Here is a 21,819-nt window from a genome sequence, read left to right as displayed (position 1 = left end):
ACCTACTTACTTTATGGACCGGAAGAGTCCTTGAGCCAAAATAGCTCGGCGGGTACTTCCGGGACGGGAGACCTGCGTTCCGGGAGGGTGCTGGAAGGAGAGGGAGAGGCGGCGGCGGCGGCGGCAGTTGGAGGATGAAGAAGGAGCATGTGCTGCACTGTCAGTTCTCCGCGTGGTATCCACTGTTCCGAAGCCTTACCATCAAGAGGTAAGGCAGTAGGGGTTACGTTGGGGCGATAGGCAAAAGGGAACTGCGACATTTTGGGCGAGTCCTAGCTCCATCAAAAAAAAAAAAAATGCAGGCCTTCTAGCGATTGGATGGGAGCGCCAGTGCCGAGAATTCGACTTCCTAGTGGTATTTCGCGGGGTGGGGGTGGGGGGATTAATGAAGTCAGACCTTGTTTTCTGTGTCTGGTGTTGCGTTCAGGGGGTGTGCTAAGGGAGGCAGAAGGGCATGTCGCGGTTCAGTGAAGGTCAGAGGCGTGGTGACTGGTGGATTAAGGTAGTTCAAGGCTTGGAAGTTCACCATCGCTGCTTTTAGAATTGCCAGAGAGGGGACGTGATCGGGAGAACTGGGTAGTCCGGACTTTGCCACGCACCATCCCGCCGGTGGACTTAATTGCTTTCAGTCTCTGTAAAATGAGAACAGTGATACAGACCGTACCTGAAATTCTGTGAAGCTCCAGTAAGATAGTGTGCATGGAAAGCATTAGTGTAGTTATATATTGTTAGGGTTGGTATGTACTGTGAGAGGAAGCCATTCCTGGAAAAGGAGTAGAACAGTATTTGTTTTCTAGTTCTCTGCCATACAACAGGGAATCCGTCCCTGGTTTGCAGGTCAAACAGAGGAGTAACTGTTTCATCCTTCACGGGGTCATTCAAGGTAATAGAGACAAGGCAGCTAGGCGAATACCCCCAAATGTTCATAAGCAATCGTAACATCTGGAGAATGATGAAGTAGTAGGTTTTCACTTACTAGATCACAGAGCTGCATATTCATGGGCAAGATTTTCTGTATTTTGCCCAGTCGCCCTTTAGGCCTAGATTATCACGTATTTAGGTATCACCTGTCCTTTTCTGATTTTGTCCTCTTGGTGCAGAGTGTGAATACAGAGAGGAAAACATTTTTTGAAATCCTGAGGGATTGGAAGAGCCTAAGGAGATTATTCAGAGGATAGTTCTTTTCCATCCTGTTATTCATACATTGGATGTGCTTCTAGTTGGAGGTTAGAGCAGCTCAAAGGAAGGTAGATCATCCTTGCATTTGAAGGTGGTTGAAGGCACACCAAAATGAAAGGAAGAGCTTCAACAGCAGCAGTGGACATTACATCCTCGCGTAGAAGTTATCTTCCCTTAGGATATTCCAGCCCTTCGTTACCTTGTGTAATTGAAATAGGCTTTGGGATGATGCTAGAGTTATTTGTGTTGGTGTGACAGAACGTATATTTGTGAACCTGTCAGACATTTCACATTAAGTTCACTTAACTGACCTGCAGTCTCTGCAGGTGCCTTTTGTAACCTCTGGTGGAGTTTTCCTTTGTTTTCAGCAGTAGAGTGTAATGGTTAAGAATTGGATTCTGGAATCAGGGCCATCTGCCTAGCTTTGAATTTTGGTTCCACCAGCATCTTGAGCAAATTGCTTAATCTGTCCAAGCCCCATCTGGAAGTTTAAGAAAATAATAGGATTGTTATGGGAATTAAATGAGATAAAACATTTAAAATGCTTGCCACAGTTTCTGGCATGTAGTAAACACACAGAAATGCTGCTTGTTATTACATTTTGAATTTAATCAAAGCTCCATTGAAGCAAAATAATTTTAAAATGTGTACCATTCATAGGAAGCTGAGAATGAAAAATAAACCAGGAGGTGGGAACTGAACTATCCACAACTAAACTGTGTGGCCTGAAACCGTTCTTTACTCTGTCTTTAAACTCTTTCTTCAGGGGCGCCTGGGTGGCTCAGTCATTGGGTGTCTGCCTTCGGCTCAGGGCATGATCCCGGAGTTCTGGGATCGAGCCCCACTGGGAGCCTGCTTCTTCCTCTCCCACTCCCCCTGCTTGTCTCTCTCTCACTGGCTGTCTCTCTCACTGGCTGTCTCTGTGTCAAATAAATAAATAAATAAAAATTTTAAAAAATAAATAAATAAACTCTTTCTCCAGTCTGTTTAGTTCTGTGGTGATATCCCTGGAACCTAACAGTATGATAGGATATCCCTCCACAACCTGGGCCAGTCTGGTGGGGCTCTGTTAGCTTTGTCATGGTCATTGTCAGCTTTAATGCTGAGATGATATTCTTGTTATTGACTCAGCATTATTTTTCAGTGTTTAGTAATCATGGTTCAGAGATGATTAGTTGGGTAAGAATACAGGTTTATTTTTTGACAAGTTCTAGAACTTTTGACTCAGGCTTAAGAATCATAAGCTAGATGACTTTGGGCCCCTTTACCTTTCTAAATCTGTTGCTTTCCTCAAATGTAAAGGCCATATTAAATAATCTTTTAAAGCCTTTTTTTACCTTTAAAATTGTATTAGAATAACTTGTCTGTATGTGCATAATTATATTCACTTGAATAGGATATAGAATAGGATGTTGAATATATAAAATATTGAATAGGATGTAGAATGGGATCAGTACTTTGTCATTTAATTCTTTTACATCTGTCAGTCAGGCCTCATTGGATTCTCCACCTGCACTTGGATTTCAGTGGCCAATTTAAGCTCTTTTCTGACGGCCTCGTTAGCTTTGTGAAAAGCTTGCCCGGCGATGACTTGTTTATGGCCTCAGTCTTTCAGGCACGGTTCCTTCTTCTTCTGAATTTTGGTAGCACTTGGTACATCCTCACCTGGGACAGCACTTAACATGTTGTACTGTGATTTTTTTTTTTCTTTTGTATTCCCCCCCCCCCCACTTTGAGTTCTTAATTATAATCACTTTGGTCTCCTCCTTGACTTACGTAATGTAATGCATGATACCCTCATTAGGATGACCTCAGAACTGGGACTGTAGAACTCAGTGACCTATGAGAAGTAAGCAGAATCTTAACTTGACGTCAGCTAATATCTTTAAGAGTTGAAGACCCTCCAGTAGAAAGAATATGCAAAGAATTCAGAATAGAATCCAACAGTAAACAGATGTTTTGAATCCAGTCAAGGGGTGATGCAACCTTGAGGGAAAGTTCAGCTTCAAAATCAAACTTGAGAATTAGTGTCACTCAAAAACAAGGGACGTGGACTCTGAAATCATTGATTTGGGGGCTTAGAGACATGACTAGCAGGAAGAAGGGCTCTGTGTGCTTTCATTATGGTCAGGAACACCACCCTAGATGTCTAGGAACTGGCATCCCTGCCAGCATTTCTCGGGCTCAGGCCCCTGAGAAGATAAACTTCAAAAATTCTCTTGGAAGATGCGTAAGAAAAATTTTTCAAGTTTTTAGGTAGTATTGGAATGTGTGCAAGAACCTTAGATTGACTGCACTTATGGTTTAGTTTGCTGGCTTCATTATGAGGTAAATATTTGGGAAACCTTGTTTGTGATTAGACAATGACATATTTAAAAATAAAATTGAATAGATTCTTTTGATAATAGAGTTAAAAATTTCAGAGCAACTTTTAAGTTTCAAAGGCTCACTTGAAGTTGGTTAAAATTTAGCAGATTTACAAATAGAATAGTAAGATCAGGTGGTTGACCCTAAAAGCCTGAAGGACTGGGCTTTTGAATATAAAATTATAAATTCTGTGGATCAGCTGTTAGCCTTTAAAACTGAAATAGCCCATGAATAATGTTTTCTGTGTACAAAAACCATTTTTAATTTGCCAGAAAATAATTAGATGATGCATAAGTCAATGACGTTCTCTTGACTCCAAGAAAGCAGCCCATCATTTCTTTTCACCTTTTAAAGAATAGATGCCTCAAAATAATAGTGTTACTTTTAGGTTAGGTACCTGTGGCAGAATTGCTTGATGATTTATTATTACAGAGTAAAAAACAAATGATCTCATGAGATTTTGAAGTGAGTTCCAGTTATGGCTTTGCCATCCCTTAATTATCTGAAACAAATTAAACGAAAGCAGCCTTATAGCTCTGGTAGTCATTTGAATGGAAGGCGACCAAAACACACCCAGACACATCATGAATTCTTAACCTTTTATGCTTGTTGCTAACCAAAGAATGGTTTCCAGATCTTAAGTCCGCCTCTGCCCTCTATCTTAGAAGATGGTCAGGTATTGTTTCTGCCTTGTTTGCTACATTACCTGTGTTGCTGCAAATACCTGCTGGTGTCTGATTTCTTAAAGACATAGGTACTCACTCAAAATTCTCTTGCACTTATGCCTTTCCTGCTGTAATTTCATACTGGTCCTTTGGATTTGGCTGGTTTTGTTTCTTTACCATGATTGTGGTAGTACACGAGCCAAAGTTAGTTTGCCACAGGATTTATTCATATTATTCGAATTTTTAGTGTGCTGCTACCAATGTACATCATTAACATTTCCCACTTTATATTAAAAATAGAGGGAGCAAGTAATTAAAAAATTGAGTTTGTTTTTTTTTTCCTCTCTGCTTATGATGGGTCTTTTAAAATGATGCCTTTTTGGTAATTGCTTTTTCTTTTTCTTTTTTTTAAGCGTAATTCTTCCACTTCCTCAGAATGTGAAGGATTATTTACTCGATGATGGAACTCTGGTGGTTTCAGGAAGGTAAAGTATGCCAGAAAAAATTCTTGAAACTTTATCATGAAGAAAAGTGATGATTAAATCTCGATAATTACCATGTAAAATAAATACATTAGCTTTGGCACCATTCTCTCCCTTTTTTTTTCCTAGCTAAAATTATGTCCTGATCTTTGTCCTGTATTTCTTGTCAGTGCTCAATTAATAAGATTCAGATATAGGAGAGTTAAGATGGTGGAGGAGTAGGGGACCCCTTTTTCAGCCGGTCCCCCTGAGTTGAGCTGGATAGGTACCAGACCAGCCTGAACATCCACGGAATCAGCCTGAGACGCAGGATGATGCATCTGGATCTCTACAAATGAACATCTCCAGCGCTGAGTATTGAGGTACGAAGCAGGGAGCTGTGAAACCGCGCACAGATATCGGAAGATAAACGGAAGGGGGAGGGAGCCGCTGTGTTCGGGCGCCGGGAAGCGGCAGCCACCTGCACGGGGGAGCGGACGGGCTCGCGGACTGGCACCCACGAGAGAGCGGACTGAGACCGTGAGCTGAGCTGGGAGTGCGCGCCACCAGGCTTCTCACGGAACTCCGGAATCCCAGTGAGCTCACTGGATCCAGACTGAGGCCGTGAGCCGGGAACACGCACAACCAAGACTGAGGGCCGGAGCTTTGGAGTGCGCGGGGGGGGGTGGGGGTGGGTGGGGGTGGGGGGGGGGGCTGGCGGTGTTAGAAACACAAAGGACAGAGACGCGCCAGCCCTGGAAGTGAGGGCTGGGACTCCGGGTGTGGGGCGCACATCCCGGGACGCTGCAGGGTTGAGCAGCACCAACAGAAACAGAGTTAAAGTGGCCAGAACATCAGTGGAGAATGGTCCGTGATCCCTCTGTTCTGAGACAGAGGCTGAGATTCGGCCACTGCTGCTCTGACTCTCAGAAGAGGCACAGCAAACCGCCAGGGAAAGCTGCCAGAGAACAAAAGCCTGGAAACACCGGCTCACAGTGTGCCCATCCCCATCCCCCCTTGCAGGGGACACGGAGACTCTACCCAAACAGGGTTGCCTGAGTATCAGTGCGGCAGGCCCCTCCCCCAGAAGGCAGGCTGAAAAATCAAGAAGCCCACATCCCTAAGATCCCTATAAAACAAGGGCTCACTGCCTGGGTCCCGATCAATAATTTGGGCTCTGGACAACCCCGCAACCTCTCCTCATCAGAATGACGAGAAGGAGAAGTGCCCCCCAGCAAAGAAAAGACAATGAGTCTGTGGCCTCTGCCACAGAACTAATGGATATGGATATAACCAAATTATCAGAAATGGAGTTCAGAGTAACAATGGTCAAGATGATGTGTAGACTTGAAAAAAGTATTAACGAAAATGTTAATGAGAATATAGAATCTCTAAGGGCGGAAATGAGAGCGATTTGGCAGAAATAAAAAATTCTATGAGCCAAATGCAGTCAAAACTAGAGGCTCTGACGGCCAGGGTCACAGAAGCAGAGGAACGGGTTAGTGAATTGGAGGATGGTTGGCTAGAAGAAAGCTAAGAATAGAATCGGACTCAAAAAAATCCACGCTCAGGAGTGTGGAGTTCACGGAGATCTCTCAAAGAGCTCCAATGTCAGAATCATTGGCATCCCCAAGGGGTGGAGAAAAACAGAGGTCTAGAAGAGATATTTGAACAAATTGTAGCTGAAAATTTCCCTAATCTAGCAAGGGAAACAAACATTCGTGTCCAAGAGAGGAGAGGACCCTCCCAAGCTCAACCACGACAAACCTACGCCCGTCATGTCATAGTGTCGCAAATATTGGCCAGAGTAGGTAGCATGAAAAGCGGCGGCCCCAGGGCAAAGAAATTTCTCACTGTACTCAGGCAAGCGATCAGAAATTAGCGTCAGACCTGCTACACAGAGCCTGGAATAAGAGAAAGGGTTGGGGGAGATTTAAAGCCTTTAACAGAGAAAAACATGCAGCCAAGGACTATCCTAGATAGCCGCAGCAAGGCTGTCATTCAGAATTGATGGTGAAATAAAGGACCTTCCAGAGATCGCCAGTACATTAACGCACTTTTATATAACCACTCTAAACCAGACCTCTACAGGAGATATAAGGGGTTCTATAAAGTAAAAGGACCCAAAGTGGTACAGAACAGAAAGTCACAATCTATAGAAAGAAAGACTTTTTATACTGAAGAACATGGAGCAGCATCATTAAAATCATATCTCTAATAATCAAGTCTCAATGTGAAGGCTCTAAATGCTGCCCTTTAAAATGCCACAGGTTTGCAGTGATTGGATGAAAAGACATGACCCATCCATTTGCTGTCTACAAGAGACTCATTTTGAACCTAAAGATATATCAGACTGGAAAGTAGTGCGATGGAATACCATCTTTCACGCCATGGACCTCAAAGAAAGGCTGGGGTAGCAATTCTCATATGAGTCAGATTGGATTTTAAACTAAAAGACTATAGTTAGAGACACACGAAAGGGCACTATATTATTCTTAAAAGGATGTATCCAACATAATGGATATGACACATTATATCTATGCCCCCAAACAGGGAGCGAGCAAAGGTACACAAGCCAACTCTTCTAACCAGAATAAAGAGACATAGATAAAAATATCGTTAATAGTAGGGGGACCTCCAACACTCCACTATCAGCAATAGACAGAGCACCGGAACAGAAAACCAACATAGAAACAAGACCTTTGAATGCCATCTCGACGAGATGTGGACCTCAATAGATATACACAGAACACTACACACTCAGAACCAAAGGAACACTTATTTCTATTCTAATGCCCATGGAATCTTTCAAGAATAGACCATGTTCTGGGGACACAAAACAGGTCTCGACCGATATCAAAAGACTGAAATTATTCCGCTATATTCCTGCAACTACAATGCTCTGAAATTGGAACTCAACCATAAGAGAAAAATTTGGAAGAAACTCAAACACTGTGGAGACTAAGAACCATCCTGCTCAGGAATGACTCGAGAAACCAGGAAATCAAAAACTCTAATACAATTTAGGAGACCAAGGAGAATGAAAACACAATGGTCCAAAATCATGGGATGCTGCAAAGGCAGTCCTAAGGGAAAGTACATAGCATCCAAGACCTCACTCAAAAGAATAGAAAAATCTAAAATGCAGTTTTTATATTCTTCACCTCAAGAAGCTGGAACAGCAACAGAGAGGACAGGCCTAAATCCACGCACGAGGAAGCAGTTGAACAAGATGAGAGCAGAAATCACTGAATTAGAAAACCAGAAGTACAGTCGAGCAACAACAGAACTAGAAGCTGTTCTTGGAGAGAATCAATAAAATTGACAAACTCAGCTGGCAAGACTTGTCAAAGAATAGAGAAAGGGACCCAAATTAATAAAATTATTAATGAAAAGGAGGTACGACCAACACCGGCAAGGAATTGGAAGGATTATTAGAACTTTTACCTAACAGCTATATTGCCAAATAAATTAAAGCAATCTGGAAGAGATGGAGCCTTCACTGAAACCTACAAACTTACCAAGCTGGGAAACAGGAAGAAATTGATTTTTAAACAAGCCAATCAATTATGAAGAGATTAGTCAGTGATAAAACAACCTTCCAAATAACAAAACTCCAGGCCGGACGGTTTTCACTAAAATTCTACCAAGCATTCAAAGAAGAAATACATACCTATCTCCAAAGTTATTTCAAAAAATAGAAACAGAAATAAAGCTACTCAAACTCATTCTATGAGGCCAATATTACCTTGATCCCCAAACCAGGCAAAGACCCCATCAAAAAAAAGGAGATTATAGACCGATTTCCTAATGAATATGGACGCTAAAATCCTCAAGAAGATCCGGCCTATAGAATCCAACAGTACATTAAAAGGATTATCCATCATGCCTCTAAGTGGGATCATCCCTCGGATCATGCGTGGTTCCAATACCGTGTGCGACTCAGCGTGTACATCAGTTTCAAAAGAAAACTCGGGAACCATATGATCCCTCTCAATTGATGCAGCAAAAAGCATTTGACAAAAATACAGCATCCTTTCCTGATTAAAACCCTTCAGAATATAGGAGAAGGATACATTTTCTCAATCTCATAAAAGCCATTAGCGATGGGAAAAGCCTACAGAATTTCTCAATGGGGGAAAAGCTGGAAGCTTTCTTCCTTAAGATCAGGCCGCGACAAAGGATGCCCGCCGCCAACTGTTATTCAACATAGATTAGAAAGTCCTTGCAAACAAGTAAACAGACAACAAAAAGGGATAAAAGGTGATCCAAATTGGCAAAGGATCAAAATGGTCCCGTTAGAGTGACATGATACTCTGCTTACTGGAAAACCGCATAAAGAATCCACCTCCAAACTATTAGAGTTATAAGAGCAATTCAGTAATGTGGCGGGATACAAAATCAATGCTCAGAAATCGTTGCATTTCTATACCGAATAATGAGACTGAAGAAAGAGAAATTAGGGAATCCATCCATATACAATAGCACCAAAACCCAGAGCGTTACCTGGAATTAACTTAACCAGAGATGTAAGGACTCATATTCTAGAAACTATAAATCACTCTTGAAAGATATTGAGGAAGACACAAAAAGATGGAAAAATATTCCATGCTCATGGATCAGAATTCAAATATCTGTGCTACCCAGAGCAATCTACACTTTCAATGCTATCCCGATCAAAATACCGAGGACATTTTTCAAAGAACTGGAACAAATAGTCCTTAAATTTGTGTGGAACCAAAGTGTATTTATTTAAGTAATCTCTATACTCACTGTGGGGCTCAAAATCATGACACTGAGATCAGGCGTTGGTGTGATCACAAAGACAGCATGGTACTGGCACAAAAACAGACACATAGACCAATGGAACAGAATAGAGAACCCAGAAATGGACCCTCAGCTCTTTGGGCAACTTATCTTTGATAAAGCGGGAAAAAACATCCGGTGGAAAAAAGTCTCTTCAATAAATGGTGCTGGGAAAATTGGACAGCTACATGCAAAAGAATGAAAATTGACCACTCTCTCACACCATAGTCAATTAATAAGATTCATAATTGGATACTTCCTCCTCTAGTAGTCACCAGTTATGAAATTGGGCAGTTCTGTCATCTTTTCCTTGAGAAAATAGGTATGATGATAAGTCTTCCTTCTGGAGTTAGGGAAAGGGTGGCAGGAGGAAGAGGGCATGGTATGACCCTTTGAGTTCCTTCACCTATTTTTTTTTTAAGTGTATTTATTTAAGTAATCTCTGTACCCACTGTGGGGCTCAAAATCATGACACTGAGATCAGGCGTTGGACGCTCCTCTGATTGAGCCAGCCAGGCGCCCCAAGATACTTCAGCTCTTAAGATAAAAATTGTCCGTTACAAACAGACAGCTTCACTAGGTGTATCATGTAATTCCTTAACTTTTTCTTTGCCCACGGTTAACCCCACTTCTACCTTCTCTGTTCATGTAGTTCCTTTCTTCATAAAGGGAAAACATTGCTAAGCTTCAGTCTTTTTAGTGCAAACTTGAAAAAGTTTAAGAATCATAGAATTTAATGAAGTTCCTATTTTTTCATTCAGGATTTTTGCTCAGAGGTCATGTCACCTAAGTGCTCATCCCTCACTTGCCTTTCTAAAATAGCCTAACAGGAACCCTTGCTGTACTGTACTCCTTTTTTGTAGGATTCTAGGTTGAAAATCATTTTCCCTTGGAATTATTACAAAAATTTTTTATTATGGTAAAATACACATAGCACAAGATTTACTATCTTAATTATTTTTAAGTGTACAGCTCAGTGGTACTAAGTACGTTTATAATGTTTGCAACCATCATCACCATCCACCTCCAGAACTCTGTTCATCTTGTAAAGCCAAAACTCGGTCCCCATGGAAACACTGACTCCCCATTCCTCCTCCCACTAGCCCCTGGCTACCACCGTTGTACTTTCTGTGCCTGTGATTTTTGAGTACTTTCATTATCTCACATGGGTGGAATCGTGCAGTATTTGTCCTTTTGTGACGAGCTTTATTTCACCAGCATGATGTCTTTGGGGTTTGTCCGTGTTATGGCTTGTGTCAGTTTCTTTCCCTTTAAGGCTGAATCCTGCTCATTGGTATACGTGGGCACATTTTGGTGCTTTAATCTTCACCCCCTTGCCTCACTTTATTTTTCTGCATAATACTTCTGTCCATCTGACATAATTCCCATAACTGTCCTGGTATTCGAATGTTGGCTTCATGAGAATTAGGTCTTGGACAGTTTTGTTCCTAGCTCTTGGAACAGTGCCTGATACATCAGAGGTGCCCGATAGACATTTGTTGGATGAAGGGACTTAGAAACTTAATTAGAATTGTATATGTTTTCAATAACACTAATTTTTTAAAAGATATATTTATTTATTTTAGAGAGAGAGTGTGCGTGCAAGGGAACCGGGGGCACAGAGGGAGGGGTGAGAGAGTCTTAAACAGACTTCACGCTGAGCACAGAGCCTGATGTGGGGCTTGATCTCACGACCCCGAAATCACAACCTGAGCTGAAATAGAGAGTCGGACGCTCAACCAACTGAGCCACCCAAGCGCCCCACAGTAACACTAATTTTACAGCCCCCCCCTTTTCTTGTCATGAATTTTCTGTGTAGCTTTCTGGATTATATTTCTGTTTTTGGTATTCTCAGCCTCATAATAACTTGAAAATTATTAATGGAGAGCCTCATTAACTTGGAATAATTGCAGGATAAGGAAATAGAATAGTGAGCCAAGACTCAGCTTTAGGATACTTAAAGACATAATTTTATTCTCAAATCTAGAACTATAATGAGGTCAGATAAATGGGTCTATAAAGAAAATGATTTCTAACATTAGAAAGTACTGGATAGATTTCTGTACTGTTAGCATATTGAAGAGCCCCTGTATTGTTTTTCATTGTCCAGATGTTTGTGGGAGCTTGTGGCAGGCCCTTTTAAATACTGTTAAATGGCTCTGTGCGGCACTCTGCTGCACGGTAATGCACAGATCAAAGAGGGACCCTGCCCTTTTGGCATTGACGGTTCAGCTTCATATTTTGTGGGAGCTGATAGTGCTGGTCCTTCCATCTCACTGCCTGCTGTCAAATCGTATCTTTGTAATGTGCCTCATTTTCCCTGTCTGCCCGTAAATGGGATGACTGACATCCTAGAACTTATCTGGGTTGTTATGCAAATGAGAAGAGATCATATGTAAAATGTTTCACCCAGTACTGGTATGTTGTATGCTATTAGGAAACATTAACTGCACTCACCATCATCATCGATCTCAGTCCGAACATTAACCAAGCACACCAGTAAAGGTGTCAGTGAAAATTGTGATGAGACATTAAATCACTGTGGGTGATTTAATCCTGGCTAAGGATTGCAGGGAATACTGAAGTAACCTAGGAGCCTCTGAGACAGGAAGTTTGGGTGGAAGGTAGTCAGTTGATGGGTGGAGGGAGGAATCTTGAGGCTGAGGGAACAGCATTAATGAGGGCTCTGAGACGTGGAAGGTCTTGACCTGCAGGACGCTCTAAGGGGGTCATGTGGCTGGATGTGGAGGACTGAATGGTGCAAGAGTTGGTTGTTGCCATTGGAGAGGTGGTAAGAGGTTGTGTGGGAGTCCTGTTAAAGATCCTAGAATTTATTCCGAGATCAGTGGGAATGCATTGAAGAGCTCTGAGCAAGAGAGTGACCCTAGCAGGTTTCAGGTTTTGAACTAGGACTGGTTACCATGTGAAAATGGAAAACCGATTAGGAGGATACTGCATTGGATCAGTGTGAACTGACAGTGGCTTGAACTATGGTGGTGACCCTGGAGGGGGAGAAGTGAATGGATTTGAGATGTCTTGGAGCAGCTGCACCTTCAGAACTTGGTGACAGAGAAGGTGCTGGCAAGAATCACCCTCTCATTTCTGGCTGAACAGCTGGATGAATGAAGATGTCATTTGCTCAGGCTGAGAAAAGCCTTTGATTTGAAAAGGGCGGTTATTTTATTTTATTTTATTTTATTTTATTTTATTTTATTTTATTTTATTTTATTTTATTTATTTTATTTTATTTTATTTTATTATTTTATTTTATTTTATTTTATTTATTTTATTTTATTTTATTTATTTTATTTTATTATTTTATTTTATTTTATTTTATTTTATTTTTTTAAAAGGTTTTATTTATTCATTCAACAGAGATAGAGACAGCCAGCGAGAGAGGGAACACAAGCAGGGGGAGTGGGAGAGGAAGAAGCAGGCTCATAGCGGAGGAGCCTGATATGGGGCTCGATCCCATAACGCCAGGATCACGCCCTGAGCCGAAGGCAGAAGCTTAACCGCTGTGCCACCCAGGCGCCCCGAAAAGGGCGGTAATTTTAGATTAGATTCCTTTTCTAGGTAAAAACTTGAAAATTATAGGTACAATTTAAATGAGGGACATTTGCAGTAAAGTGCACAGATTCTGAGTGTAATGTTTGGTGAGTTTTGATAAATACATACACCTGTTTCATCACCTCTTCCATAAAAAATACCAAACATTTCCACTCCCAGGGAAAGTCCCTGCTGCCCCTTTTCGGTTGATCCTACCTACCTCCCCCAGCCCAACCCCAGGCAAACACTGATCCGATTTAAATCTCCATACCTTAGTTCTGCTAGTTCTGGGACTTCAGGTAAGTGAAATCATACAGTATGCATTCTTTTCTGTCTGGCTGTTTTAAGTCCACATGATGCTTTTGGGATTCATCTGTGTTGCTGTGTTTCATTGCTAAGTTGCTTTCTTCAAATGTGTCTTTTTTTCTTTTAAAGATTTTATTTTTTTTATTTTTTATTTTTTTTAAAGATTTTATTTATTTATTCATTCGACAGAGAGAGAGACAGCCAGCGAGAGAGGGAACACAAGCAGGGGGAGTGGGAGAGGAAGAAGCAGGCTCATAGAGAGGAAGAAGTAGGCTTCTAGTGGAAGAGCCAGAACACTGGGATCACGCTCTGAGCTGAAGGCAGACGCTTAACGACTGTGCCACCCAGGCGCCCCTATTATTTTATTTTTTAATCTATGAATATATTTTTTAAAGTTTTTATTCAAATTCCAGTTAGTTAACATACAGTGTAATATTAGTTTTAGGTGTATAATATAGTGATTCAACACTTCCATACATTACCCAGTGCTCATCATGACAAGTGCACTCCATAATCCCCATCACCTAGTTCACCCATTCCCCCCCACACACCTCCGATAACTATCAGTTTGTTTTCTCTATTGTTAAGAGTCTGTTTCTTGAAAAATGATGGTTAGATGCCTTGGAGTAGGTGGCAGTGCCATAACCATACGTGTGTGTTGTTAGGCCTGAGAGTCTCTTCCATCCTTGTAAAGGGGAGTGCTAACCTTCTCAGTTCATACAACACTTGCTCTCCTAATCTGTTTGATGTTCCAGTGAAGAGCGGGGGAATAAAAAAAACAAGATGAGAGGACCCTGTGGAGCTTTAATTTATCCAAAAATAACATAATTTAACCTAACCTAAAGGGATAGTAAAATTTTACGTGGGTTAACAATTTTGGTTGGGGTGACCTTGGAGAACAAAAACAACCTCCGAGCGATTAAAATCTAGACTCACTAGTGACTATATCAGTTATCACTTATTGATCCAAGGTATTGATCAACAGAACAAGTTACCCTGTGGATAACAGCACACTCCTATTCTAGAGTTCATATCAGCAATTGGATTCATGGCCTCGGATCAGGACATCCTAATGGTTTTCATTTGTTCAACAATTACAGTCCTACATGATCTGAGTTCAGGCCAGAGTAATCCAGGTTGGTTTCTAGCAGTAATTTCTCCCCGAGTCCAGATAATAACAGGTGAATGAGTGTGTATTTAATATATTATTTATAGAGTACCATAACTGCATCTATTACTAGGTGAACATTTTTTTTTTTTAAAGATTTTATTTATTTATTTATCTGACAGAGATAGAGACAGCCAGTGAGGAGGGAACACAAGCAGGGGGAATGGGAGAGGAAGAAGCAGGCTCATAGCAGAGGAGCCTGATGTGGGGCTCGATCCCACAACTCCGGGATCACGCCCTGAGCCGAAGGCAGACGCTTAACCGCTGTGCCACCCAGGCGCCCCTAGGTGAACATTTTAGCTCCTTTGTATGGAATGTTTCCCTGCATCAAAGGATACAGTATTATAGTTACAGATAAATAGGGTGGAGTTAATGAACCAGAGTTGCTGAATATTCTTTTTATTGTGAGTAGGCCAGTAGTGAACTACTACTTGTTATTTGTAGATACTGAGATAGATCAGTTAGGCATCTTTCCTTAGCATAGACTATGGGAATATGTATGACTTGGTTTTGTTTGGTAAGATCGATTCTGAAATGGGAGGGAGTAGGAGCAATATGAATGCTTAGACATTCTATCATGTGTAAAAGGTGCCCCCGCCTCATTGTCAAAGCAATACTTGCTCATTATAGTAAACTTGAATACTACAGAAAATATAAAGAAGCAGAAAAAAATCACTTATAATTCCACCACCTAAAAGCAAATGCTGCTCAAATATTGGTACATCTTCACTAGTCTTTTTAAACACATTTTTTAGCCTAAGTTATGAGCATACTACATATATAATTTTATGTTCTTTTATCATTGAACACCATAGGATAATTTTTCCATGTTTTTAAAATGGAATAAAATTGTTTTTAAGAACTGCATAATCTCTGTGTGTATGCACTTGCTATTTCTGGTCTGATGTCATTGTTGGACATTTAGGTCATTTACAACTTCACTGACAAATAATTCTTCAGTGAACATATTTTTGCATGGAACACTGTTTGCATTTAGGATTATTTATGTGCAATAAAAATCCCAGGCTCTAGTCATAGAGCAAAGGTTATAAAAATTTTTAAGACTCTTGACCAGGGGGTACCTGGGTGGCTCAGTTGGTTAAGTGTCTGCCTTCGGCTCAGGTCATGATCCCAGGGTCCTGGGATCCAGCCTGTGTCAGGCTCCCTGCTCAGCAGGAGTCTGCTTCTTTCTCTCCCTCTGCCCCTCCCCTGCTCGTGTGCTCTTCCTCTCTCTCAAATAACTAAAAAAAATCTTAAAAAAAAAAAAAAAAGAAAACTCTTGACCAAATAGCTTTCACTAACCATTGTACCAGTTTATGCTCTTAATACTAGTGTATTAGGGTGCCTATCTCAGAACGTGAAATTCTTATTTAAATACTTTCCTCTGGTTTCCAAGGTAGTTGTTACAATAAAGAAATTAAAAGGCAGACCAAGCCTCAATATAATTTCTACAGTTTCGTCTCGCATGAAGTGAATGTGGTCTTTTTGCTCTTCCAGCTCTTACTTCATCTCCTTAACCTGCCATCCAGCATTCCCTGTGTTTGCTTCCTGGGTCAGTTGGGGTGACTTTGGTCTCAAGTAATAGAATATCTGCTGTGGTCCAAGTGTTTGTGTGGCCCCCAAAGTCATATGTTGAAATCCTAACCCCCAAAGATATTTGGTATTAGAAGGTGGGACCTTTGGGAGGTGATAAAGTCATGAGGGTGGAGGCTTCATGAATGGCCTCTCTGCCCTAATAAAAGGTGCCCCAGAGAACTCCCTTGCCCCTTCTGCCATGTAAGGACACGGCAAGAAGGTGGCCATCTGTAGCCCGGAAGAGGGCTGGCACCAGCACCTGACCCTGCAGCACCCTGATCTTGGACTTCTAGCCTCCGGAACTGCGAGACGTAAATTCCTGTTTATACCTGGTGTATGTTATTGTGTTATAGTGGCCCGCACAGACTAAGACAATACCCAGTTTTAAACATGGCTTAAATAAGGAGGCAGATAATTTATTTCATTAGAAGCCCTAAGGCATGGTAGTTATTAGAAAGTATAGTAGTTCAGTGATGCTAGGACTCAAAATCAGCTTCTCCGTGAATTTCTTGATTTTCCTCTCCAGAGTCTAGTTTCACCATAGTCCATTCAAGGATCATGTCCTCACACTATCATATCCAGAAATCCTGTCTCATGTCCCTCTTTAAGAGCAGGGTAGACTTTCTCAGGAGCTCTCTGGCCCTTGTTGGTCAGGGGCGGGTCCCTCACTGGCAAGGGGGATGGAATAGCCATGAGTGGTGGATTAGTCTGTACGTACTGTCGTGGCTGGGGAGAAGTCCATAAGGCACAGGGGCACTTAGTTTCTGAACATGTTGGAGGTTTTATGAACAGAGAAATGGGAAAGTGGCTATTGGGATCTGCCATAGCACTCTATTCTTCATGTCTAATCTCCCATTACCTCCACATAGAGGACTTTTTTTTCACTCCAGACTTTCAGTTCTATAAGGTGTCTTGTTTATACTTAGAACTTAAAAAAGAGTCTGGGCTCAATAAGTATTTGTTGAGTGATGAATAAATGAACATGATTACTTCACTGCAGTAAGTTCTTCTGAAGAACCATTTGGATACACTGGTTATAAACGTGATTTTTAAAATGTATTTCGTTATACTAACAAAGTGATGTTTTAGAGTGGTAAAATACATTTTCACGTTCATTGAATACCTTTTGTATTGAAAGGTTAAATAAGCCATAGTAAAGATAATCATGTTGTATTTAAAAATATGTGGTATTTAAAGAGGGATGCAAAAGAAAGAAAGGCTAGCTCCTTGGGCAGGGATTCACAAGTGACAGTGTTAGTATTATCACTGTGCTACAGTGTCTGGTTCTTAGCTTCATGGATCTGGCAAGTCAGTTCTTTAGGATTGCAAAGGTTGATAAAAATTTAGGAACTGGGGTGCCTGGGTGGTTGAGTCCGTAGAGCATGCGACTCTTGATCTCAGGGTTGTGAGTTCAAGCCCCACGTTGGGTGTAGAGATTACTTTAAGAAAAGAAAATTTAGGGAACTGATTGATACATGTTAACCAAAATTACAACAGATTGATCGATTGAATGATTGACAAGCTAGTGTGTCAATTTCTTGATTTATAAAGGAGGATATGCCTTTCCAGTGATTGCTACTGTAACACTTAACATACAGTACATCCTTAACAAATTTGAAGGGAACCGCTGTTTGTAGCTTGGTATTTCTTAACAGTATACTTAAACTAATTATTTCTTAGTTATGTCCACCTTAGGTATTATTCCATAACCTTTGTGTTATGGTATTTGAAGATGTAGTTTTCTTACGCCTTCTCTATCTTCATTATAGTTTTTGGTTAAATTAGTCATTGGTTACAGTATTACTACATTATTGTGGCTGAGCCACACTGTATACTATGATTGCTTTTTCTTTAGTAATAACCATATTCTTTAAATTTGCTTTGTTTTCCGTGTGTCTGTCACTAATACCTAGTAACTGTTCCGATAGGTCATAGCCTGTTCGATATTTCTCTAAATAGTCCTGGACACTTCCAAATGGAACAGTTCCATTTTCCGTTCCTGGAGATTTCACTTTAGCAATCCCCCATCCTCCTGTTCCAACCTGGTAGCTCTTCAGGACTGGTATACAGCTGTCACCTTGGAATTTTACTGTTTTGTGTTGGATTTTCTGTCCCTTGGATATCAATCATATTTTTGGGTCTCTTGAGTTACTCGTTTTATTGACTCTCATGCTCTACAATGCATAGGAGGAAACACTTCTGAGTTTTTGCATACCTGAAGAACTTTTTTATTCTATAGATTTTTTGGGGGGGTGGAGATGGGGGTGAATTGGCTTAGTATGGTATTCTAGGCAGAAAATTTCCCTTGTGATTTGAAGGTATGGTCTACTGTCTTCTAGAGTGCTGTGAAGTCCCTTGTCATTTTGATTTGTGTTCCTTTATCGTGAGCCAGTTTTCTTTATGAATGTTTTTAGAATTATTCTTTCATGTTTTTATATTTCATGATGGTCCTCTGAATTGCCCAAACATACTGACTTAGAACAGTAAACATTTTGTTTGTCAGTGATTGCTGAAGTGGGTGTTGAGAGACAGTTCTTGGGTCTCAGTTCCTGCTTATTTGCACACAGATGCACTGACAACTTTTGTTCTTGATTATCTTTTCAAGGACGTTTATATAGCAAACAGCCTTGGAAGGTAGAGGTAATGGCTCCCTCCGTAGCAGAGAGCAGGTTTATTTACTGTCTAGCATAGGTAAAGACAGTGTCTCTGCCCTTGGGTCAGAGACTGAACAGGTTCACCTGCAGCCCATCATAAAATATGAAGTTCCCTAAATTCAGGGTTCCTCAGTTGTGACGCAAACCTGGGTCAGAGGGGCCAGCGGAAACTGATGGGCAGATGAAGCTCATGCTTCATGCTGTGCCGTCAGTCAAAGAGTCCTTTGTGGGGCGCCTGGGTGGCACAGCGGTTAAGCGTCTGCCTTCGGCTCAGGGAGCGATCCTGGCGTTCTGGGATCGAGCCCCACATCGGGCTCTTCTGCTGTGAGCCTGCTTCTTCCTCTCCCACTCCCCCTGCTTGTGTTCCCTCTCTCGCTGGCTGTCTCTATCTCTGTCAAATAAATAAATAAAATCTTTAAAAAAAAAAAAAAAAAAAAGAGTCCTTTGTTTCTGACCAGGAGTCTTAGGTCTTCTGCCAGAGTCCACGAAACTGTGGCCAGCTAGCCTGTTAGCTTGCAAGTAGGGTAAAATCTCAGAGCCTCTACACTTCTTGACACTGGGCGAGACTTCTGTTGGTCTTCCTCAGATCATGTTGCTCTCATCATTTGGTGGTTCTGCTGAACACGTGGGTGCTTTTAAGATGGTCTCACTCCCATGTCTGGCTGTTGATGCTGGGCCTCTCTTTCCATGTGGTCTCTCATCTCAGAAGACTACCCTTAGCTTCTTTACATAGTGGTGGCAGCATTCCAAACGAGAGAGCGGGGGCTATAAAGGCTTTTGACACCTAGAATTATGTGGTGTCACTTGTGCTTTGTTTTGTTGGCCACGATGAGTCTTGAAGCCGGTTTAAATTAAAGGAATGGGGACATAAATGCCATTTTTTGATAGGCAGAGTGGCAGAGTCGCCCCGCAGAGGAACATGTCAGACTAGATGGGAAGAATTATTGTGGCCATCTTTGCACATCGCCTGAGTCTTCCCCCGCCCCCAGCATTCACTGTGCTATGTACTTGGTGAGCCCTTCCATTCTAGAGACGTATTTTTCTGTTTGGGAACATTTAAAAATACTCTATCTTTGACAATTTTCTCTTATTTTCTGGTTTCTCTTTCTTGAACACCTGTTATTTAGTTACTGGATCTTGTTGGATACTCTGAATTTTATCATTCCTCTGTTATTTATCTCTTGTTAGTTCTTTCTGGGAAATTTCCTTCGTTTTGCCATTCATTCTGTTGAATGTTTTTTAAAAGATTTTATTTATTTATTTGACAGAGCACAAGTGGGGGAGCAGGAGGCAGAGGGAGAGGGAGAAGGATACTTCCCTCTCAGCAGGGAGCCCGATGTGGGGCTCGATCCCAGGACCCTGAGATTGTGACTTGAGCTGAAGGCAGACGCTTAACCGACTGAGCCACCCAGGCGCCCCCAATTTATTGAATTTTTATTTAGTTTTTAAAGATTTTATTTACTTGACAGAACATGAGTGAGCACAAGCAGGGGGAGTGGCAGAGGGAGAGGGAGAAGCAGACTCCCCAGGGAGCAGGGAGCCCAACATGGGACTCAGTCCCAGGACTCCAGGATCATGACCTGAGTTGAAGTCAGACTCTTAACCGACTGAGCCCCCCAGGCACCCCTCTTTGAATTTTTGAATAGCAGCTACCATGTTTTCATTTCTGCAGGTTCAGTCCTGTCCTCTGTTCCTTTCTTTCTTTAAAAAAAAAAAAAAAAAGGTTTTTTTGTAAAGTATGTTCCATGCCTAGCATGGAGCCAAAGGTGGGGCTTGAACTCATAACCCTGAGATCGAGACCTGAGCTGAGATCAAGAGTCAAATGCTTAAGGACTGATCCACCCAGATGCCCCTCCTCTGTTCCTTTGTTACAGCTTCCAGTTTTTCTCTCATGGGTGTAGTATCTTTTATCTTTTTATCTTTCATCTTCTTTATCTTTTATCTTTATATTAATGATTTTAAAAAATATTTTTCATCTGGTCCCTTTATTGTCTATTTCTTATATATACCTTTTCTTTCTCCTTTTAAAAAACTTTTTTTTTTCATCTTGGAATCTTTCTTTAGTTTTCTAACGATTCTAGGTCTTCATTCATATGTAAGAGAGAGGACATAGGTACACTAACACTCGCTCACTCTGTACCCAGGTGGGGCTCGCTGACTAAGAGTGCCAGCAATCAGCAGGTAATGGTGGAAGTTTTCCAGATGACACTTACCTATAGGCCTGTCCTCTGGGGTGGTTCAGTTTCTAAAGAGAAGAATCTTGTCATCTGTGTGTGTTCTGGGAGCAGGGTGGGAGGAAGGGGACTGGCGGCCTCACTGTTAGTGTGACTTTCACAGGGCTTCTCGTCATACTCTAGCATTTCATCCTCATTTTCCTCTGGGGCATTATGGACTTGAGTCCTTAGCCTCTTTGGTTCATGGAGGAGGATTAGTTGTTAGGGTGTGCGGGGTGAGGAAGGCTGTGTGTGTCTTGCTGACCCTTCTGTGAACTTCACACAATCACCTGTTGGTAGCCCAGAGCTTCGGTCCCATTATCTGTGGTAGGTCTAGGTTCTACCTCTTGCTCACTGGGTTATCTTCCTCACTGGCTTTTTGTTTTCCAAACTTTCATTGCTTTCTCTTTTCTGCAATTGTCTCCTTTTTTGTCCTTTATTTCTTTGGGATTTTTCCTGCTGTTTTAGTGGAGTTTCAAGAGGGAGCATAGGGATAAATAAATGCCCATGGTCAACCAGAAGCCTCCTGTTCCCTTCTTCTTATAGTTTCTTGGTACAGATCCTATGCTGGTTCTTGTTCTGATTATTATTGTTTTCATTGATGTGGTGAGTTCTTCAATTACTTGTGGTTTAGTGTTGATGAGAGGGAATACTCTGAGTGTTTTCAGCCTTTGCTTCCTCCCTAGGCAATGAAGATGGACTGCTGGCTGGTCCTCTTCAACATGTAGCCTCACTCACAGGCTTCTTCAAAGATAGCATGTCTGAGTCTTTCTTTCCCTCTCTCTCCCACACCTTTCTGTGGTGCCAGTCCAGATCCAGGGTAATTCTTGACCCCACATGCTCTGTTTTCACTGTATAAGCAAAAGATTCTTGATT

At 41.6% G+C, this 21,819-nt stretch overlaps 1 protein-coding gene and 1 non-coding gene across 2 annotated transcripts in view; one reads left to right on the top strand and one right to left on the bottom strand.

Annotated features, from left to right (window-relative positions):
* Positions 1 to 75: 75 nt before the first annotated feature.
* The window catches only part of CDC123 (cell division cycle 123), a 59,399-nt gene continuing 37,655 nt past the window's right edge, over positions 76 to 21,819 (top strand). Inside the window, exons 1-2 of the mRNA XM_008705440.2 lie at positions 76 to 208; positions 4,625 to 4,696. Of these exons, the coding sequence (XP_008703662.1) occupies positions 135 to 208; positions 4,625 to 4,696 (146 nt within the window). The 5' untranslated portion in view covers positions 76 to 134. The remainder of the gene's footprint in view (positions 209 to 4,624; positions 4,697 to 21,819) is intronic.
* LOC121106369 lies at positions 13,934 to 14,059 on the bottom strand. The gene has a single exon (XR_005838996.1). It is a non-coding gene; the product is annotated as a U6atac minor spliceosomal RNA (small nuclear RNA).

The sequence above is a fragment of the Ursus maritimus genome, unplaced genomic scaffold, assembly GCF_017311325.1.
Source record: "Ursus maritimus isolate PB19 unplaced genomic scaffold, ASM1731132v1 scaffold_31, whole genome shotgun sequence".
Classification (NCBI taxonomy): domain Eukaryota; kingdom Metazoa; phylum Chordata; class Mammalia; order Carnivora; family Ursidae; genus Ursus; species Ursus maritimus.
Note: the sequence above shows the minus strand (reverse complement) of the source record. Positions and strands in the feature narration are given on the sequence as shown.